This window comes from Strix aluco, chromosome 1 (genome assembly GCF_031877795.1).
Source record: "Strix aluco isolate bStrAlu1 chromosome 1, bStrAlu1.hap1, whole genome shotgun sequence".
NCBI lineage: Eukaryota > Metazoa > Chordata > Aves > Strigiformes > Strigidae > Strix > Strix aluco.
The window spans coordinates 162,239,486-162,260,829 of NC_133931.1; the positions used below are offsets into that span (position 1 = coordinate 162,239,486).

General features: G+C 40.7%; 1 protein-coding gene across 1 annotated transcript in view; it reads left to right on the top strand.

The window, feature by feature from the left end:
* The window catches only part of GLI3 (GLI family zinc finger 3), a 208,799-nt gene that overhangs the window by 151,151 nt on the left and 36,304 nt on the right, over nucleotides 1–21,344 (top strand). Inside the window, exons 7-10 of the mRNA XM_074843243.1 lie at nucleotides 1,196–1,397; nucleotides 17,128–17,344; nucleotides 18,806–18,919; nucleotides 20,181–20,321. Coding sequence (XP_074699344.1) covers nucleotides 1,196–1,397; nucleotides 17,128–17,344; nucleotides 18,806–18,919; nucleotides 20,181–20,321 — 674 coding nt within the window. The remainder of the gene's footprint in view (nucleotides 1–1,195; nucleotides 1,398–17,127; nucleotides 17,345–18,805; nucleotides 18,920–20,180; nucleotides 20,322–21,344) is intronic.

The following is a 21,344-nucleotide window of genomic DNA, read 5'->3' on the forward strand; positions in this document are numbered from 1 at the left end:
CTTAGGCACCTAAGCTTAAATACCCTGTTGAAAAATGGTCCTGGGCACCAAGACATGAGAAAGAATTAGGAAAGGCAGACCTCTGATGGAGGCTTGTGACCAGCTGTGAATTATTAGCAAGTTACAGACAATGCCAGGGACTCTGGGACAAGTAGCTGTAAAGTAGGTAACAAACCCAAGACCTGCATGACCCTGCTGCCAAAATCATTAGGACTCAGTCCTTTACTACAGGTTAAAGGGATTAAAAAGGTAGAAGCGGCAGTACTGCTAAAGGAAATAATTCAGTATGCAGTGGGGAAGCTAATTCTCTCCTTGGTCTCAACTGAGATGGAAAATAATTAAAAAAATGGAAGAAATTTAAGGTGATATATCTTCCCTCAGGACTGCAGAGAGTTGGGATGACATGGTAAAATAGACCGGAAGAGGTAGAGATTTCCAGAGCAGCACAGAAAATTTAGAAATGTAATATATATTTATTTAAATGGTATCTATGTGGTTGCCTTCTCTTTGCTGCTTTGAAAAGCTTAATCTCTAGTCTTAAAGAAATCTGGCAATCATAGACCCCTGTACATCCCAGCACAAGAATATCACGGGATCCTGGACAAAGTCAAATAAAGCCCGTTTCTCAGTCTAATGCTGTGAATGTCAGTTTGACTTCTGCTGATAGATCTGGCATTTATAGTGTTTTTTCAGTCCTGATTTTTAGGTTTGCATCAATTATCAACCAGGCAGAATTATGGTCAACAAAGGAAAAGCTGCCTTTAATTTCTACGCTGTATTTTACAAGTTTAGCTTTGGCTGTATGTATTAAAGTGATGTGGGTTTGGGTTTGCTGGTAGCCCAGATCTGAACAACTGTCTCATTGCTCATGGTTGAATTAATGATGTGAATGTCTAAGAAGCCATCAGATTCATAAATCACCAGAAATGAGAGGGATAACTCATAAAAGTCTTTTCCTTTTGTTTAGCAATTTATCATTTTGCTTGCACATTAATAAACAGAGCTCCCCTGAGGTAAGCCACAGGAAGATAGATTTTTCTTCCTAATTTTCCTCAATCATAGCCAGTAGATCACAAGTGGAGAGAGTGGGCTTGTCACAGCGTGTTGGTGTCTTGCGACTCCCTCTACCCATCACTGATAACAAATAAATGCGATTAAGTACCCTGGTGGATAATTATTTGTGTTTACATAACAGGCGCCAGGTTTCCGAGTCCGAGATTGTCAGCTAGACCAAGCCGAAAGCGTACGTTGTCCATATCCCCCCTATCTGATCACAGCTTTGACCTTCAGACCATGATACGGACATCTCCAAATTCCTTGGTCACAATTCTCAATAATTCTCGTAGCAGTTCCTCAGCCAGTGGTTCTTATGGCCACTTATCTGCAAGTGCAATAAGGTAAGAATAGCATTTTCTACCTATATTGTATATTTTCATTTATGTGTCATACACCACATGCAAATGTGAATGTATACTCACATCTTTAAGGAACCACTTTGTTTTGTGAATACGTGTATTTTGCAGTTTCTATAATGTATGTTCACTGGAGCTTAATTTAAAGTACAAAATACTTTTCTTCTTGGCTCAGAAAGGTAACCACAAGGGACTTTTTGGCATATTACTGTCCAGTGCAGGTGATATTCCATCTGACCAGCATTAATGGTGTGTGTGTCTGTGTGCTTGGGAATCTGTTTTCAGAGAAGAAGCTCTAAAACAGGTTTGTGACTTAAGTCACTTGGGTTCTTCTGGCCATAGATAGGATGGACTGTGAAACGTTCCTACATTACAGTCATCAGAGAGTAAAGCACAGATGCGTGGTACTGTTCAGTTAAAATGTTTGGCTAGAACTTCTTGGTATTTATCTCCCAAGTTTTTCTTCATATTTTAGTTCATGTATTGAAAGATTAGACTTTCTGTGGCTAAATTATCTTCTTTTTGTACCAAGGAAGTACTGTTATCATCCAGTATCATCAGAAATGCTGTGATTTTCACTTGGCAGCTTCACTTGCATGTACAAGAAAGCAGGCAAAAATGGTAGTTCTGGAGGCAGAAGAGTAGAGTAGCGAGGGAAGAGGTGGGCAGAAGTTGTACAGGAAAGGGAAGCAAACAGGGCACAGGGACAAGGAACAAAAGCAAGAATGTCAAAAAAAAGAGAGTGGAAGAAAATTAAGAGAAGCAGCAGAAAAAATGGCGATGCAGCTGCAGAGTGTTCTTGTGTTTGATTGCTATATGTTAACTGAGAAAAGCTCCTTTGTTATTCCAAAAAAAATCCCCCACCTCTCCAAAGCCTCCAGAAAATACTGAGTTTGCATTTATGGCACTCAAAGAGTGCTGCTGGTCCCTGGCTTAAAAGCAGCCTCCACCTTCGATTTGCAATGAGGCAGAGGAGCAAGTCCCCATAGCAATTTCTTGATCTAAAAGACCCAGTTTTGGCAGGGCTCAAACATGCCTCTCCAGCAAAAATGACACACTTAGAACTTCAAAAACTGGCTATGGGGATTTGCACTTTTGGAGAAAAAGGGGCATGCAACTGGTGTGTTAGAAACCATCAGCCTGCCAGACTTTGAAGGTGACAGCACTGTAAATATTTGGTATTAGTATAAGTGCGGTTGGGGTTTTTTTAGCACTTCTTTTAAACAGGCATGCTTCGTAGCTCTGATGTACTTGAATAGCTGTATAGTATTTCACAGGTATGATATCATAACTCTGCAATACAACTCTGCAATCTGTGTAACCACGGTCACAGTTACGAAGCTCCATAATGTGGAATATGATTTATGTCAACAGCTGGCAGCAGTTTTGGACCACATCTGTTAAATACATGCATGGTGTGGAGGTGTACTATCCCCACTGTCGTTAAGACGGGATGGCACTTTAATTACTAACCTCCTTTTCCATTGCTTGTAACTTTGGTAAAGCAAATAGTCCATGAAAGTTGGCATAGCCTCTACAGTGGAGTAAGTCTTCCCTCCTTTTACTCTTCCTCCACAGATGGAAATGGTTGGTATATGTTTTTGAAACATAGAATCAGAAACCTAAGGGCCATCCCTGCAAAGCTGGAGTCAGATGAATAGTTTTGTTGAAGGCAGTTGTGGAACTGGAGTAAGTTATGGGCAGAGACTGAGTAAGGATGCTAAGGAGTAGAACAGTGAGTCTTGTGAACCGGTGTCACTGAAGAAAGCAAAGCTTGTGTGACTGAGCCTATGGCTGACCAAAGCTTTCAGCACTTCCTGGTCTTACTTTCTGGGAATGCATAATACAAAATATCACATGATTTTGAATTAATAATTTTTTAATTTTTGATAAGAGTATGCCTGTTCAACATGAAAAGTTAGAAATGTTCATCTCTACTCTTGCCAGTGGAAAGGAAGGAGAGGGGGAGAGCTAGCTCTTTTTCCAGCATTGCAGCTCACCTCTGTTGATGCCCTTTAACTTCTCCCATGTGAACCTGTCTATAAAAGACTTACACCAAAGTAAATAGTGACGTAAGGTTTTAAACCCAAACCACATTTCATTGCTTTAATAAATTCCGAGACTAAATAGCAACAAGACTATCAGTAAAACTGAATTTATTGCAACTCACTGTCTTGTAAATAATGTATTTAGCACCAGAACTGCTGTACTGAATCAAACCATAGGTTCATCCCATTTAATATCCTGTCGGCAACAGTGATCAAAGTCTAGAAAAAACTTTTCCTAGTGTAAAACTCTAACTTCTGGAAACTTGCAGGTAAATCTCATAGGAGTTGCTGCAAAAAAATGGCACAGTTGTGCAGGCCACTAGATGCAATTGTGAGACAGGAAGGATTTGTATTTGAGGCAACATCAGTAGCATTAACTATACTTAACATTACACAATCCTTCTACTTTTAGATCTTGTTTCCAGTCACTTTTAACTTAGCCCAAATAGTTTACACTTGGCAGTATTTTTCATGGCAGATACCTATCTAATGCTGAGTATTTCCAGGAAGCATCAACAAAGTTACTCATTTATCAGAATGAAGTTAGGGAAGAAGAGACTTTCCTGTACAGACTGTAAAAGACCTCTTGGTACCTTTTCACTGAGAAGCTCAAATTTGCCAGGAATGTTGCCTAGATGCTATAGATATGATCTTTGATGTTCTTGAGGAATTGTCTCATTCAGCCAAGAGATAAGCCTTTAAGAGTTTCTATTAGCATGTGTTAAATAGACTAAGTGTTCAGCATCTTCCAGTCCCGGGGCCCACAGAGGCGAAGGAGGACCTTTACCTGCAGCTGCAGCTCTGGTTAATCTGGTACCTCCTTGGGAAGCCTGTGGAGGCTAAACTGTCAGCCCAGCCATACCAGCCTTGTGAAAAGAAAGCAGTCTTCAGAGGAGCCGGGACTCAGACCAGGAACTGTCCAGGTTAAGCAAGCTGGGACAAAATGCTTTTCTATAACACAACATAGGATTATGCTAGAAGAGAGAAAAAGCTGCAAAATAAAGCATGCAGAAGCCGGTCATTAAGGAGAATGAAGGTACTGCCCCCTTGTGATTGTGCTTTGATACCATCTTTAATTTCAGGGTTGCACAGTATTTTTTCACCGGGCCCCTGCCTGCTGCAGTGTTTGGGCTGAACATCCTCTCCGGATCAGTCAGAGCCGCAGGACCCTGCCTCACCTGCCCCAGGCAGCTGTAAAAGAGGAGGGAGCCTCTTACCTGGTGGTTTGCTGCCTGGAGGGCAGACCCTGCTCTTGCAATGTAATCCCAGCCTGATGGTGGGCGAACGGAACTAGTCGGAAGGGACCACCAGGCTCATAATTTCTCTTCTAAAGTCCCAGCCTGGCACTCTTAATTATGCAGAGGAGCCGAATTGCTCATGTTAACTAACCTGCGAGATCTGGTCTCCATGTCTGAAATTGGGCAACCACAATGAGTGGCACTTTTAACCTTCATCTTTCTCTGATTCGTGTTCCTGTGCAAAATGAGTCCTTCCCCTTCACCTCAGAGGGGGGTTGAAAGCATTAATGTTTTGTGAAGCACTTAGATTATAGAGTGATGAGCACAGTAGAGGAGCTCAGGAGGGCATCAGTAATTATGTATTCACTGATGGCTTAAATACAATGGAAGAAAGGCCTCTGGGCAAGGAGAAGAAAAATACCAGAGGGTCTCTCACTGAAGACTATTGCGCATCTTGTGCACTGAACAAGTAATGAATTCTGCAGAGGCAAAAAGGGGTGTGTGGTCACGTAACTAAAAGCAGATGAGTCAGCGCATGAAGGTGCGGAAAGGTTTGATTCTGGTATGTTTGATTTGGCAGGCTCTATGCTCTTTTAACCTGTTTTTGCAAAGGTGCTACTTGTGTTAGGAAGATGTCTCCAAGACCTGACTGGTCATTGCATTGGCTAAAAAAAGTACATCCTCTGGCTAAAAGATTACATCCTGTGCTTCACACAGCTGCCCAGCGTAGGACCCTCTATATGAGCACTGTGGGATGTTGAGGATGAAATCAAATGAAAGGAGCCACGTTTCAGGCTCTGTTTTTACAGAGCCGAGCAAAGAAGGGCTCTGGTCCTTGACATGGGTACTACTGCAGTTAAAATAATAAATAATAAAAGTTTAGTACAATCCAGATAGGGCTTGACTAGGCGGGCGCTTTGTCATTGTCAGCTGGCAGTGTAATGCTGTATCCTGACTACTGGCTGAGTACTTGAAAAGAAGATGTCGCTCCTGCTGACAGCTAATAGTGGATCTCCTTTAGCACACTAGGTAGAGCTTCTACTTTGTGCATTTGAAAACACCTGGTTTAGGTCTCAGCTGGGAGAGATTATGCAGAAAGGAGGCGTATGAAATAGCATCAAATGAGGATAATCCTTCATTTGACATTTACTCATTTGGTTACCTGCCTCAGTCCTGCAGTGCAGCACCCCTGCTATTAATCTTTTGTCAGGATGTACTTAATGTTATATCTGCTACCTGTGACAATTATTAGACTTTGCACTTCAGCAGCACTTCTTTTTGAGAGACAGCATGGCCTAGAGTGAGTATAGAGGGAGTAATCACTTCCCATGATATTAAGAATACCGATACAAAAAATTAGCTGGTCTTAATAAACACAGGAGGTTGGGACTTCATGTTCTATATGATCTGAAATTCAGAACCTCTGTATTTTTCTAGTCCCTTAGCAGTGCTGCGAAACCAAATTTACAAAGTTAGTTTTCAGAAAATGAGCTGAATTCTCTGTCAGCTACAAGGTGTTTAAATCAGGAGTAGTTCCCCCTACTACAAGAGACTTTCTTTGGGTCTAGGCAGATGTAACTGTGAATACACCTTAGCCATCTCATAACATGTTAAAATTCAGCTTCATGTGAGCACGAGAGCCCTTTGGGATCTCCTCCAAGGTTTGAAAGAAATGGAGAAAGCACAGAAGCACTTCTTTTTTTTTTTTTTTCTCCACCCAGGCTCTGCTCCTGCTTCCCTGATGTCATCAGAACAGGAAGGAGCAATTAACATAGTGTGGTTAATTACAGACAGATCTTGGCTGTTCTGGGTCCTGTCACTTTGCTCTGGACTGATCTGAAGTTGAGCATCAGGGAATGGTGGTGAGGATACTTTCACAAAGAGCACTAGAAAGGGATAACCAGGTTTGTAGGGTGAGCTTAGGCAGCAGTGGATTAATATCAGTGAGGAAGACAAGAGTCTGTGTTTCTGCAAGCAGGTATTGTGTATTCTCAATGCTTTCCTCATCTCATATAAGCTCCTTGTATAGAGCGTTTGTTGTATAATTAGTCAGTGCCCTTCTCTCTGAACTGCTTTATATCTAGAGACAAGTCACCATGTATTAATTTCTCTCCAGTTCCCCTTGGCAAACGTGGAGAGAAAAGCAAAGAGAAAAATAAAAACAGAGTTAAGATATACAAATGAAGTATCAGGTTATCACAGAGAAAAGTGAAAGTATCTCCAGCAGAGAGCCCAACAGTCTAATTAGGCACTGTGTAAAAAAAGAAAAGAGTATCCTTTTATCAGGTTTAAATTATCCAGTTCTTGAATTTAACAGAATGTCTCATAGTTATAAGACAGGGAGCCCTCATGTTCTCAGTCTTCCTTCTTTATTCAATATTTTATATATTCTTATTATGTCTCATCTTATTCATCTCCTTTCTGAGGCAAATGGTTGTTTTCAGTGTGCTCTTTAGAGTTCTTGCATTGTCATTTCTGCCGATGCTGTCTGAAACAGTCTCCCTTTACTACATGCAATAATATTCCAGCAGAGGACCAGCAATTCAAATGCACAATAGTATTCTGTGTTCTGTCTCCCATTCCATTTATCTTAACATGTTTTTGCCATAGCTTCACGTTGATCAAATTTTCATTCCTCCATTGAATTCCGCATTGAGACAAGCAAGTGCTTCTCATGAGTTGGCTCAGCTAATGTAGAACCAGTGTATGAGTAGCTCAGACTCCCCTTCAGTATTGATACGCATCTTGCTATCAGTATTGCTCATTCATTTAACATACTTGGCTCTAAAGATAACCTCTTGGCTCTTCACCACGCTGCTCAAAATAATTTTGTCATATATGCAGATTTCATTTCTTCATTGCTTGACTCCGTGCCCAGATTGCTGACAATTGCACTAAAAAACAGAAGACCCCCATTTGAGAATTTGTATCTAACTTTTACTGAAAGCCAACTGCTTAATTCTTACTTTTGATTTCTGTTTTAGGCAGGTAACTTTCACGTTTGTATATTTATGTATTTAAATCTGTGTAAAAGGATACACTCAAATACTGCTTAATTAAATTAATCTTAAAAAGGATGTGTTTAGAGTAGAACAGGTAGAACACAATATATTCACCAATGTTTTGCAAGAAGCTCCTTATAAGATGTACAGGATAAAAAGTGTGTTCAGTATGTGAGCATTACAGGTGTTTTGCTGTTTTATTATCACTGTTGGGATCTGCCTAAGTGAGATGCAAAGCTGCCTTTGAATGGAAACTTGTTTTTACATTAAAAGGTCTCTAGTTAATTACATGTAATATGCTGTAAATGAAAGCTTAGTTGCAGTTCAGCCTGAGTCAAATTCAGACCAGGTGTAACCCCACTGAAACAGGTTCTATTCTAACTAGACACATCACATATGTGCAGCACAGGGATTTATTCTCCATGGTCTGGTACTGTGTATGGTTAATCTAAAGAAGGGAATATAATGCTCGATCGTGCTATAATAGCTTCATTTTATACCCTCTTTCAAGAAGTGTGAATGGCAGAGAAGTGCTACAAAGTGAGTAAAAATGAAATTCATCAGTATTACAGAGTTGTGTCTAATTCAGGCTCTGTCATTCTGCAGCTAGCCTCCTACAGAAAGCTCATATAGATTATAGGATGGTGACATTCGGGGAGAGTGTTTTGGAGCTCACCTGCATCTTGCATTAGAAAGTGATGGATGTTTTTCACCACAAATACACATGATTGGCAAGATTTTTACCTTCAGAAAGTGTATGTTATAAGAAGTCAAGCAACATAAAGAATATAGACCATGCAGGCACGTGTTGCATGCACATTTACATGCACAGATACATATCTATGCAAGTGTGATTATGTAGGTATGCCTGTAAATGTGTATGTCACAGATCTTGTAATTAAAAGTCAGGTTGAAGCAACTTGCTCCAGACTGGTTCAATGTTACTCAAAGAGTTTAAGGGCATTGGACCCAGAGCATTATTAGATCCAGGAAAGTTCTGGAGCTAAGAGAAGTGTGCTGGAGTTCAACACTTCATTACTTCATTTTCAGACCCTAAAAGCAAGTATTAATTAGCACTTTCCGTGTAATTAAGGATACCAGTTTTAGAAACCCAAAAATGCTTAGCCATTAATTTAATTCAAAATTATGTTTGCCAGGAGGGTCATGAGCTTGCATGGAGAGAGCACAGATGAATTACACAAGGTACTGTTAATACAAAGTCCAGTTAGGATACCAAGGATTCCTGAAGAGGAATATCCCAGTGAGAAGGACAAAGCTGTCAATGCTGTCTGAGCACATAAGGTTAATGAGCGTGGCTCTGTTGCTCTCAGTGAAACTATTCCATTTCACTCTGGCATACGGCAACGTATTCATGAAGAAAAATTTCACCTAACCTAGCAGATAAAACAGAATAGATAACATGGTAAGCTGAAGAGAAAGTACAAACCACAAGCTCTGTTAATTTTAAACTGGTAATAGAAAAGTGAAAAAAGAGGCAATGATGTATGTGAGTTAAATACAATTGTAAAATGATGACTATTATCTGATGAAAACTGGAAAAAAAGTATAATGTATGCTATACTTTATTAGATGCAGGTTATGTCTTTTTACAAATTCAGTTAGATGACTTGTCTCTTAAGTTAGTGATTTTTAATGAAGGGTGTCAAACTTACAAATGCAGAGGGACATTCATGAAACCTAGTCAGTTTTGAGAAGTTACTTCAAAGGATCTCAAGTCTCTTACCTGCCTTTAAGATAATGCCACGTGTCCGGTTTCATAGTCACAGTTTGATATTGTTTTCCCCTGTACTTAAGTGACAAGCCATAAAAGCAACTGATGACTTGTCTGCATTGTCTACTCAAAGATCAGTGTTGTCAGTTAGAAAGTAGAAGGAAAAGAACAGAATTTAAAACAAAACTCTTCTTTTGCATTACTGAAAATGTTACACATACTGTGGGTAAAATGCTCCAAACAGAAGTGCATTTGTAAAGTCTCCCTTCCTGTAACGCCGTTTGGTTTTCATTTTGCATCTCAGATACTTGAAGCACTAAGAATTTCACAGGTCTCTTCAGGGCTGCGAGGTGGCTGAGTGCATTGTCACTCCTGTGACCTGAGCAATTTGTCAACAGTCACTCCTGCAGGTTGTTTCCATCAGGAAGAGAAGTAGATGACAGTTGGAAACTTCTTTCTATTCACTCCTGTTCATTTACAAAGAACATGCACAAATTCCTGTCTCTGCCAACTCAAACAACAGGAGATAGTTTTCTTACATGATATTCCCGGCTGCTGCTTCTCTTCCGGGTCCTGTCCAAGCAGAACTCATGGGCTTTCTCTCCGCTACATCTCTGTTGGGATCAGACTACGAGTTGGTCCTGCTGGCTGTCCACAGCTTTCCACATCTGACTCTGCAATGTTCCTGGCTGCGTATTACACATATATATAGTTCCATCAAAGTGTATACATAAACTTCGGTGTATGAAGTCAGATTATGCAGCACCCGTGGCTCAACTCCCAGCCACCCTTACATACATCCCGTATTTTGGACAGTGGCTTTTACGTGTCAGTTTACCATGGGATGAATGAAGCTGTTTCTTACATTACTCCTTTTAAAACCAGAGCATCTGAGCGTGTGAAAAGCAGTATTTATCACTGTTAATTTAATTATGACTTTATGACTTAGTTAAGACTGCAGTGTCTGTAGGACCCAGGTTTTAGGACGGTACTTAAGGACTTGCTGAAGTCAGTCCCTCTTCAGAAGTATTTAAGTGTTATTAGGGACTTTCCTGAAGTGTAGCTGGATACATTTGTAAAACAGGAAAGGTGCTTGTTTGCCCCTTAACAACATTCCTAAACAATAAATAAGGACTTTGAAAATCCAGATAAAATAACTAAAGGTGAAATCCTGGCCTGGTGCAAGAAAAGGATACAAACTCCATTAAAATTCAGTGAGTCCAGCTATTCATCCAATGTTTATTAGTGGGTTTCTGCACCCTGGTTTCTCAGTTTCACTTGCCCACAGGCTTCATGCAACTCTTAAGGAAGACAAAGTAATGACATCTATACCTACTTGAGCATGAGGTAGAAGAAACCATGGTGTTATCCTAAGACCTGGTTATCAGCTTTATTGAACATGGAGCCAGTCCACCTACAAATTACCTCTCCTTTCATGAACTGGGGTCCTTTTTGGAGGGACTTGGATCATTTTGTCTGCCTAGCATCTGTAGCTGTCAGCAAGAACGAATAATGGAGGCTATGGAACAATCTGGGAGTGTTAAGGCTTTTTCACAAGTTGGGAAGGGCCTGTGTGCCCCCTTGCAGTGCAGGGTGTGCCCTCCCTCATGGAGTGAGCGCTTGGGCAGTGAGTGCACCATGTCAAAGACCCTTCAGGCCAAAGGGTCTGAAGCCTTCTCCTGCATGGTGGTGTAGATGGAGCCAGTGTGTCTCACCATGACACATTCCTGTACTGTGACCAGTTGTGTACATCTGATTTCAGGAAAGATGTTAGACCACTGAGGGGGCTACAAGGAAGAGCAGGGAAAATGATCAGAGTTCTGAAAAGTGATACCGATGAGATAAAATGGACTTGACCTATTTTGTCCAGATTAAAGATGAGAAGACTGGACAAGAAGAAGGTATAGTAATAATTTCAAATATGCAAAAGAGAAGAGAAACTAAGAGAATGCAAAGGGGAAGGTGCATGGTGAGTGCTGGATAGAATAACAAAGTGCTCATCTTGAATTGCTGCAGGAAAGATTCAGGATAGAGGATAGGAAAGAAAACTTTAATATGGTAAACACCATGTAGTTCTGTATGAATAAATAAAGATATCCCAAAGAAACAAATCTATCCTGTGAAATTTAAAAAAGAAAAGAGATTTTAAGACATAAGAAATGTCCCATGGGTCAAGGTATAGGTGTTAGATACTGTCTAGTCATGCAGTCTGTCTGATGGTGCAAACAGCGGATGCTATTTAAGAAGTAGATCTTGGTGTGACCAGCCAAGACTTTCTGACTTTTGTTCTCTCTGCGCTCTCCCAACATCAATAATCATTGGATTAGCGATTCCCAAAGCATATGCTTTTGTTTGTTCTTTTTAGTATTTATGGACCTGTTGTCTTTGGACTTGTCTAGTCCCATACGGACGTGCTGCCTATATGTGACTCTTGGGGCAGCTGTTCCAGAAGTCCACCAATGCTTTTTTAATCTAAGTTGTTCACCTGTGGCTTTCATTGAATGCCCTCTAGTTTACACACTTGAAAAGCTCTTTTCCTAAAACCTTGCAAAGCAGAACCAGAAAGGGAAAAGCACTGTGTTACTTTTGCAAGACTTATATGCGTCAGGTCTTGCAGAACTGCATGTGTGTTGTGATACATGGAAGGTATCTTCACATGTATCACATTCTTCTTTTTGTGAAGAAAACTATTGTGATATAACAAAACTGTCCTCACAATATTCACAAAATTGGGATCTCCTCAGCGTTTTTTGTGTCAGCCTGTCTCCTTAGGCACACCTATGCAATGTATAGGAAAGAAGGAATATTTCCTGACTTGAATTCACAGCTGTTTTGCGGTAAATTCTGCAGCTGTGACCAGAAACTGGATGACCTTGTTAGTAGGACAGCCACAAAGTAGCCACAAAGTTTGGTTTTGATTATAACGTCTGTTTTTCTTCTTCTTGAAGTCTGTTCCTTAAAATTTGATGTGCTCATGTAATTGCAATGTAGTTCACTGCCCTGCTTTACCTCCGGTGAAGGGAGTTTGAGACTTTGCAGAGGAGGAGAAGAGAAAGAGAGAGAGAGAGACAGACTGACAGACAGACACAGAAGCCCACAGTATGGAAAAATAAATGATATCACTGATGGGCTTTTCTGTCAGTGTATATGAGTTATTGAATGCTTAAGCAGGAGTATTACACGTTTTTTCTAACCCCTATCTCCCATAAAACTCAACAACTGAAAAGATAACCTGCATGTAGTTTATTAGTGGTCTTGCATGCATTCATCTTTTTCTTCTTTTCCTTTTCTACTTCGTTTAAAAAGAAAAAGTCTGTAACAGAAATACAAATCAGATTCCCTCCAGTGGTGTAGATTTTCATTTCTCGGTAGGTAGATGGAGGAAAAAGATTCATAATTCACTCGCACTTCCATGAATCCAGGCTTTTCTTGGAAGTGACTGGTGTTTTGGAAAATGTGAATGATTGGAACAGGCATCTTGCATTCATCTGGCATCCCCTTGCCTGAAATGCAGCCTCTTTAAGGTATCTTAAAAGAAGCATGAAGCAAATTGAGGCCTCAAACCACTCATAGCTTTTGAAAAAACTGGTTGTTGGTTTTAGTAGTTCTGGACTCTCAAAACGATTACTTCTAGGTCTTGTTTACCACCTCTGGGCATGGATTTTAGATGGTTACAGAGTGACACTTGGTGCCATCTTGGGCTGGATTGGCTGGGCAAGGCCAAGTGGTGCTGCTGCACACCCTTCCTGTTGATGCTGGCCTCCTAGCTAGAAAGCAATGTGAGCTTGGTGTGGCCAGCAAGAGGGCATACGGCTGCCAGACAAGGCAGATGGATCCCATGGGGTCTGAGGGGACTCTGGGCTATGGGGATCCTTCACGCATCCTGTATTCAAGAGTTACTGAACAAAGTGCGTTAAAAACTTTGGGAAGGAGGGCAGGAATCCAGGTCTCCCCTGCCCAAGAACTGTTTGCTTTTATTTCTTTTTCTTCTTTTTGGCCCACAACATCAATTTCATTGTCGAGCAGCCTGAATGGTTTCTGAAAGACAGAGAAAGACCTGCCACCTTCTGTTCTCTTCAGATCCTTCTGATCTTTTCAGATCAGAAAAATCATCCAGGCTGCCCTGTGACAGCATCTTGCATGCAGGTGATTTTAAACGCAGCCAGGTCATCTTGCCTTATGAAGAGCTCTTCAGAAACAGCTGGAGAGAATTATTTGAAGATAGCTATCTGAGCTATTTAAGAAATCACCGTGGTGGCTGAACTGTTGTCACCATTTCTGAGTACTCCCCTTAGCTGTGCTGGTTATTCCTCTGCTCCCTCATGGTCACCTTTTCGTTCCAGTCTGAGATGCTTGAAGTTTGGAGGTAGAGGGAATGAGGTGAAAGTTGCCAGGCTCCATAGGAAAATCCTAGTACCTCAGACTCAACTCTTGCTGCTGAGCATGGGGCAGAAGAAAGATACTAAAGGATTCCTCCTTTCCTTAGCACATCTGTCCAGTGGTGTCTTAATGCATCTGCTGCTGGTGTCATCGTTTTCCAGTAGGAGCCACTAGCTAAGATCGTGTCGTCTACTCTTCTGTACCCTACAAGTTTGCTTGCTTGCAAGTTGGACAAAAGTTGGCAATGCCTAGCTTAGCATCCTCCTCCTGGAGGCCCATATGGTGTTAGAGCAGATGTAGATAAAGAGGACATCTCTGTGAGGTAAAATCTGTCGTTTTGATGGAAGCCATTTTTATTTATATAGGGAGGGGAATAACAAATATACTTAAGTAACATTTAAACACTTGCACTGTACTAGTGTAAGGTGTGTCACTGCAGGCCAGTGAAACTAGCTTCTCTATTTGTTAAAGCAGAGCTGCTTTTGTCCTTTACTTAGAAAGGTATTTTGCCATTGGGGGGGCGTCATCACTTTTTGTGTTGCTCTGCGTGGGGTAGAGAAAGCAAAGGAGGGATGCTTGGTCAAAAATACCCTATGACACTGCAGTCTCTTCCCATCTTTGGAGGGACTGAGTGGAGAATATTGCCAAACTCCAGTAAATGTAAGTGAGCTGTGTTAAGTGCAAGCTGTATGTATACATCTTGGGGCTCCTACGGTCTGTTTTCTACCCGGGGCCAAAGGTTTCACTCCCAAGTTTCCGAGTGTCTAGTCAGTGGCACCTTAACAGCCTCCTACTGAGGTAAAAGTATATTCAGATCACAGCAGTTCCTCCTGCCCCTCCTGAACTGTTTGGGGGGGATCTCCTGTGCTTTCTCTTCGGGTAGGTTAAAAAATTAATGTTAGATGCAGGTGCTCAATGTAACTGTGGTCACAGAGCAGTGATGGGCCAGGTCTACATCTCTGAGCTGAGGTCTTAAGTCAGTCATGTCTTGCGGCTGAATTGTAGGTTTGTCTTTTTACCGTATAGGATCTGAAGAATATTACCAAAGTTTTGAACCTGGACTTGCAAAGCTAGGTATTGTTGTGCATGCTTAAACACCTAGAAAGGAAAAATCCCAACGTGTATTTCCAAGGGTGCTATGTGCTTGGAGCTCCTAATGAAATCAGTCCACTAATTTTTTTTCTTTTTAAACTGATTCAGCTGAAGGGTGAAGATGTCCCAGACGTTAACCACTCGCAGACAAATAAAATACTTCATCCAAATTGTTTTTATGTTGCGTTTGTTGATCACGGTGAATTTGATAGCATCTTCAGGATGGTGCCGTCTAGTGTTTGAAGGGTATGAGGTGAACTGCCACTGTATATATGGAAGCAAAAAATGCCAGGATATAGCAAGGAGGCATTGTTTCAGCCTCATGTATGACATTGTAATTGTATGTTTTTTAATGAACAGACCAGAGTAGTTACACTTAGTGATGTTTGTTCACTAAAATGGAAAAGGGGTGTTAAATCATTGTGCTCTTTGATGAATGGCTTGTACACTGAAGAATAAATTGAACAAACTGGCATAGAGCTCAGTGAACATGAAATCAGCTATTAGAAGAAAGCTTGTGAACAAATTCTGAGCCTGATATGCATCTTTTGATTAATGTCCTATCAATCATCCATAGTGGCTACCTTAGCTAAGTCGTGCTGTAATCATTCATGGTTGCTTACAGGAACACTAGCAGGGACTATAGAGCTGCAATAACTGAATATTATTACTGATTTCTCCCTAACTCTTGCTGTGAACAATTACTGTTTTCACTACATTTCTGCCTCCCTTTATTAAAAAGAATACAATGCAAAATGAAAAGAGAGTTCCTCAAAGACCAGTAAAATTCTCCCAGGGTATTCTTAATGATATTCTGTCCTAAATGGGCAAACTATTGTAATGCAGAGTTCTCACCAGGAATAATAGTAATGTAATCACATTGAAGCTGTCTCTTTATGGATTGTAGTCAAACAGACAAACTGTATAGTCAGATTAATGAACACAGAATTTCTGTAGAATTACTACTTAAAATGGTTGAAATGATTTTAGCTCTTTTTGTATCACAGTATTTTCAGTTAATGCATTTAACAGCAACAGCAATTAAGACTCCAGACTGTAAATTTGGATTAAATCCACCCTTTTGACATTAGAAAAAGCCTTGATTCTTAAAAGGTATTATGCTTACACCCTTCTCTTTTAAGACCTAATGTTTTAAGTTTGCATGGCTCTTTTGAACTGTGGTTGTTCGGTGGTTTTTTTAAGAAAAAAAAAATCAATGAATACGTGCTTTTTTTTTTTCCTTTTATGATTGTAAGTTATTGGCAAATGTTTACAGGAGAATCTCATATTCCTGTGTGTGAAGATTTAGTTCCACACCATTTATTTCTCGAGTGTGACACAAAGAATGCTTTGGCTCTACCCACAAAATAGGTCCTTAGATGGCAGTGTAATTTCCTCCAAAGTCACTGTAGTCTGGGAAATACGGTGAAGTAATGAAGTGATGACAGGTATTAACATGCATAATGGGCTTTAATAGACATTTAATGTTGTTTAACTGGAAGAAGGAGAAGTGCTTTCCCATTGGAATATTTCTACATTGAAACTCATTGATCACCAATTTCAGAGGGGAAAGGTTAATCCATCAGTTTCTGTAACCAAACGGCTCTGATGGAAATTCTTTAGGTGACATTCTGGATGAACTGAGCTTTCCATCTTTGCAAACAAATGAGTGATATGACAAGCATGGTGTTCAGAACACATTTAACCAATTGATTTTCTCTCCTCTTGTAATAAGATCTCGAGACATATGAAAGAGTGTAGCATGAGCCAAGATTAAAGGAACTGCTTCATACACGCGAACATAGGGGAACTGCATTATCAATAAAAGTACTATAAAGCATGTAGGCACCCATTCTTTTTCTTTATATAAAGTTTGTTATTGCAATAAATAGCTGTTATTGAACTGCTTGCCTTTTATTTCAGTTTTTCTGAATTTTATTTCAGCTGGCTTTCTGTGGTTTCCTGGTAAATGTTAGGAAAAAATGTTATGTTTTGTTATGGTTTCATTTTTGCACTCACTAGTAAATCCAGGCCAACTCTGGATTTAAAACCAGAATTTATCATCCTCTGGGGCACGAAGGAAGATATGAGAGAAAGGGACCTGACTTCAATTAATGTAAATATATCAAATATATTTTAAAGGCTTAATCTGTACAATTCCGTACTGTAATGATCCTCATCTTTTTCCTCTCTCTTCCCTCTTATTTTTCCTCCCAAATTCAGCCCTGCTCTGAGTTTCACGTACCCTCCTACACCGGTATCTCTCCAGCAAATGCATCAGCAAATTATAAGTCGTCAGCAAACCCTAGGTTCAGCCTTTGGACACAGCCCTCCACTCATCCATCCTGCTCCAACTTTTCCTACCCAGAGACCGATCCCCGGCATCCCCAGTGTCCTGAACCCTGTCCAGGTCAGCTCTGGACCTTCTGAGTCCACACAGGTGAGAGATGACAAAAGAAACCTTTGCACCCCGTTAATTTAAGAATTAAATAAATGACATTGTCTCGATGACAATTAATCACCACTGTCACTGAGACCCTTCGATAACAGTTTTCTTGCAGCTATAGCATTTGCAGTCCCTTTATTATAAATCACAGGAGTGTATGCGCAGTTCTGATTGGTAGCATGCTTTTTAGTCCTCATAAATATTTCAGCGTGCTGCAGCAGCTTCTTATTCCAAACTGTCTCTCCTGGATCTTACAGAGGAACTTAATAGAGGTGGTAAGTAAGAAAAAGGGGAAAAACACATCAAAACTCTAACAATTTAAAGATTAGCGGCTTCACCTCCAAATCAGGCTGACTAATATACACAGGGTCCTATTCTGCCCTCCTGACACAGGTGTGAATAACTCAAAGTGAGTAACAATCTGTGAGCAGCAGAGGAACTCAAAGATAGTGCACAGGTTTGAAAATTTTTTTCTGATTTGTGCAAAATTGGACTTACTGAATTTGAATTAATCATGTCAATAAACCAAGGTGTATTCTCAAAACCTGGGGATGTGCAGCAGTGAATCAGGCCCATAATGTAGAGTTTATCACAGTTTGTGGTTTGCCTGTTATTAACTAGTGCTGTTTGTTTCCAGATGACCTGGGATAGGTTATTTATCAGTCTGGGAGCTGTTTATCTCCTGGCTAGCTTTTACAAATGTAGAAGCAGAACATGCTGCTGTAAGAAGCATATTGATTTTTTGTGGGGTCCATGCAAGTTCAGATATCTCTAAAAGATCTCTGGATTCCTACAAGATCCATTTGCAGGTGTAGATAATGGTGTTCAGTCTAGCACAGAAAGAGAAAAACAAGATTCTGGCCTGTTTATGTTAGCAGTAGTTTTGCTGTTGACTTGGGAGAATCCAGGACTTCATCTAGGATTTTTCAACTGAGTCTCACACTAGTGTTGTTCAGTTTTTCTTTCTATCCACTGTTATAATGGGAAACGCAGTAAAAGAGCCAAGATCTTGTGTGTAGATGTTAAGTGCAAAACCTTTCCTCCAAGTGTGAAAAAATAAATCTTTCTCTTGTGTTTATTTGAATGAGCATACAGTGATTTTGCTTTTCAAAATTGCCTTTCTGAAGTCATCATTATGTGGAAAATTGAGTTCTTCCTACTCCTCCCTGGCCTGACAAAAACAGCATTGGTTTGTAGCAAAGAATTACATCAGATGCCCTCCTTCCTGTTCCCTCCCTGCTCCATTACAAGGTTGAGTGATGCAGCTCTTCCACAAGTTAATGCTATGTAATTGAAACACAATATAATTGCATATCCAATATAATTAACAGTGTAGCTTCTCCAAATAAAGTTGCTGAGCAGATGCTGCATATTTTTGTTTGGAGCTACATATTTATCACAGTCTAATTTTGTCTTCTTTTGGGGGAAAAAAAAAAAAAAATGTGCCTGCAGCAGAATAAACCCACAAGCGAATCTGCAGTGAGCAGCACTGGAGATCCCATGCACAACAAGCGCTCCAAGATAAAGCCCGACGAGGACCTCCCCAGCCCGGGAGCAGGAAGCGTGCAGGTATGGTGGTCAGGTCACAGCCACAAGCCTTTCGCCTCGCTGCCGGAGGGAAAACGCACCTTGCCTGTAGCACGTGCTTTCAGGCTTCCTGCACGCCTACGGCCCTTCATGGTAGCAAGGGTTAAATGTGAGCAGTGAGGGGCTGCTGGGGTGCAGGGTCGGTTGCAGAATGAGGGCAGAGAGGAAGGAGGCTGACAGAGATCAGTGTGCTCAACCCTCTGTTGGCCATGGGAAAGTGAACAAGGGACATTCAGGTCTTTATTGAGGACGTGTTTTTTGTTCAGCAAAAACACTTAACGCCAGCTTGACTTTTGCCAGGTCTTGGCACTGTACTGCATTGAGGCCTCTCAGTGTCAGACTCCAGTCCTGTTTGCTATACTTTCTATACCAGATAATGCCACTGGTTGTACTAGAGCGACTCCTGATTTACAGTGACTCGGGGGAGATGAGAATCGGAGCCTTGATCTTGTGAGTGGATCCATGAAAACAAAGCAGAGGTCTATCTAAATCCTTCAGCAGGTTTGAAATGGAAAAAATAGGCACGAGTGCATAATCTGAACCAAATGTTTATGCTAACATCTGACTCTCACCCTCAGCAAATAACAAGCTGGGGAGAATGAGGCACCTTGAAGAGCTGAAGGTGGAAAGTCACAAACCAAAATTAAATACTCGCTTCCCCCACTCACCCCTTTCATGCACATGTTATAGGCAAGAACAGACTAAAAAGTCACCTGAATGTTACCAGCCTGCTCTTGGAAAGGTTTCAATGTACAAAACTATCACTGGATTAACAATGAAAACACACTTCGGGTTACTGGTGATCCAGTTTGGGTCTAACCCCAGTACTAAAGTTAAATTGCAGTTAATTCAACTACATTGAATAGTGCCTTTTTCACTAGTGGTGCCCCTGAATAATAAGGGGCAAGTGTACAAATGACAAGCTGCTTAAATATAGGGATAGGGAAGCCAAGCCTTTATGATTTGCTTTTAATTGAAATGTAAAGAGATTTTTTTTTTTTTTTTTTAGAAATTCTCCGCAGTGAGTACTTATGGGGAGGAAAACTTTATTTTACATGTATAGTCTGCGAATGGCTTCTGGCTTACCAGGCCTGTTTTGGGCTTTTGTATTTTGTAGAACAGAGTAAAATAATCCCCCCCACGCCCCCATCATCTTTCTTTAAATGCTGAAGTAATTCACTTTTCTTCCTCCTCAGTTTCGGAATTTCCTTTCTCCTCACGCCTGTTTTTTCCCTCTCTCCAGGAACAGCCAGAAGGAATGACCCTGGTAAAAGAGGAAGGGGACAAAGATGAAAGCAAACAGGAGCCTGAAGTGGTCTATGAGACAAACTGCCACTGGGAAGGCTGTTCCCGGGAGTTTGACACGCAGGAACAGCTAGTGCATGTAAGTTAATGGTATTCAGGAACTGGGTTTTAAAACTACGTGACCTTTTTCATGGGGGTCGGGTTCTCTGACCCTGTGCTGAGTCAAGTTTCTTAGCTAACAGCGCTGCAAACTGGAGAGGGGTTTATGAGTTTCTGAGAATAAAGAAAACTCGGAGCCACAGTGCTTGACCTGTTCAGTCAGCTAAAGCTTAGTGTAAAATTCAATAAAGTCTTCAATAGAGATTGTAATGGCTCTGATCCTGTAAGCCAGCAAACGCTATTTTGAGTTAGAGACTTTGATAGTTATTGAGTAATAGTAAGCTGGACATGAATTATTATTAACCTTTAGCAAAGTTTGATTTTTTTTTCTCCCCAAAGGGACTGTAACAGTAGAAGAGGGTGAGTGGAATTCATCCCCTCCCCTAAGGGGGGTTTTGGTATCAATTTGCTGTTGTGTGTAAACTGAGGGGGGTTATTTGGCTAAATAGATGGAGACTGAGTTATTTCAGTCTTTTTAGCAAAAGCAAACTGTCTGGTCTTTTTTTATGCTACACCAAATATTAGTCGTATCTGTCTTGTTTTTCTTCGTGTCTGCCACCTCTCCAAAATAATTTTTGCTGTTTTGTAGTATTGTAAGCTAGAAATGAACAATCAAAATCTAGAATATAACCTGACAAGTACAGTCCCCCCCACACCTTCTTAGCTAGCAGCACCTCTCTTAATTAGCAGCATCATAAAGCATATCAAATACTCTGGAAAAAAAAGAAATTCCTAGTACAAAGTAGAGAGGAACATCTTCAGCAAATGATCAGTGTATCAGAATCATATTTACTGTAGAAAACTGTTTAATGCTTTCCTGGAGATCATGCAAAATCTATTGCAAAATGCGGCCAGTACTACTGAAATAGCCTGTTGAAAAGTGTACTTTTCCACCCAAAATAAATAAAAAACCCCCGCTATATATCTCCAAACACTATGCAAAACGGTAAACTGATGCCACAAAGCTGACTTTAGTAAAGCGATGCCAGCTTTCACTTGCTGG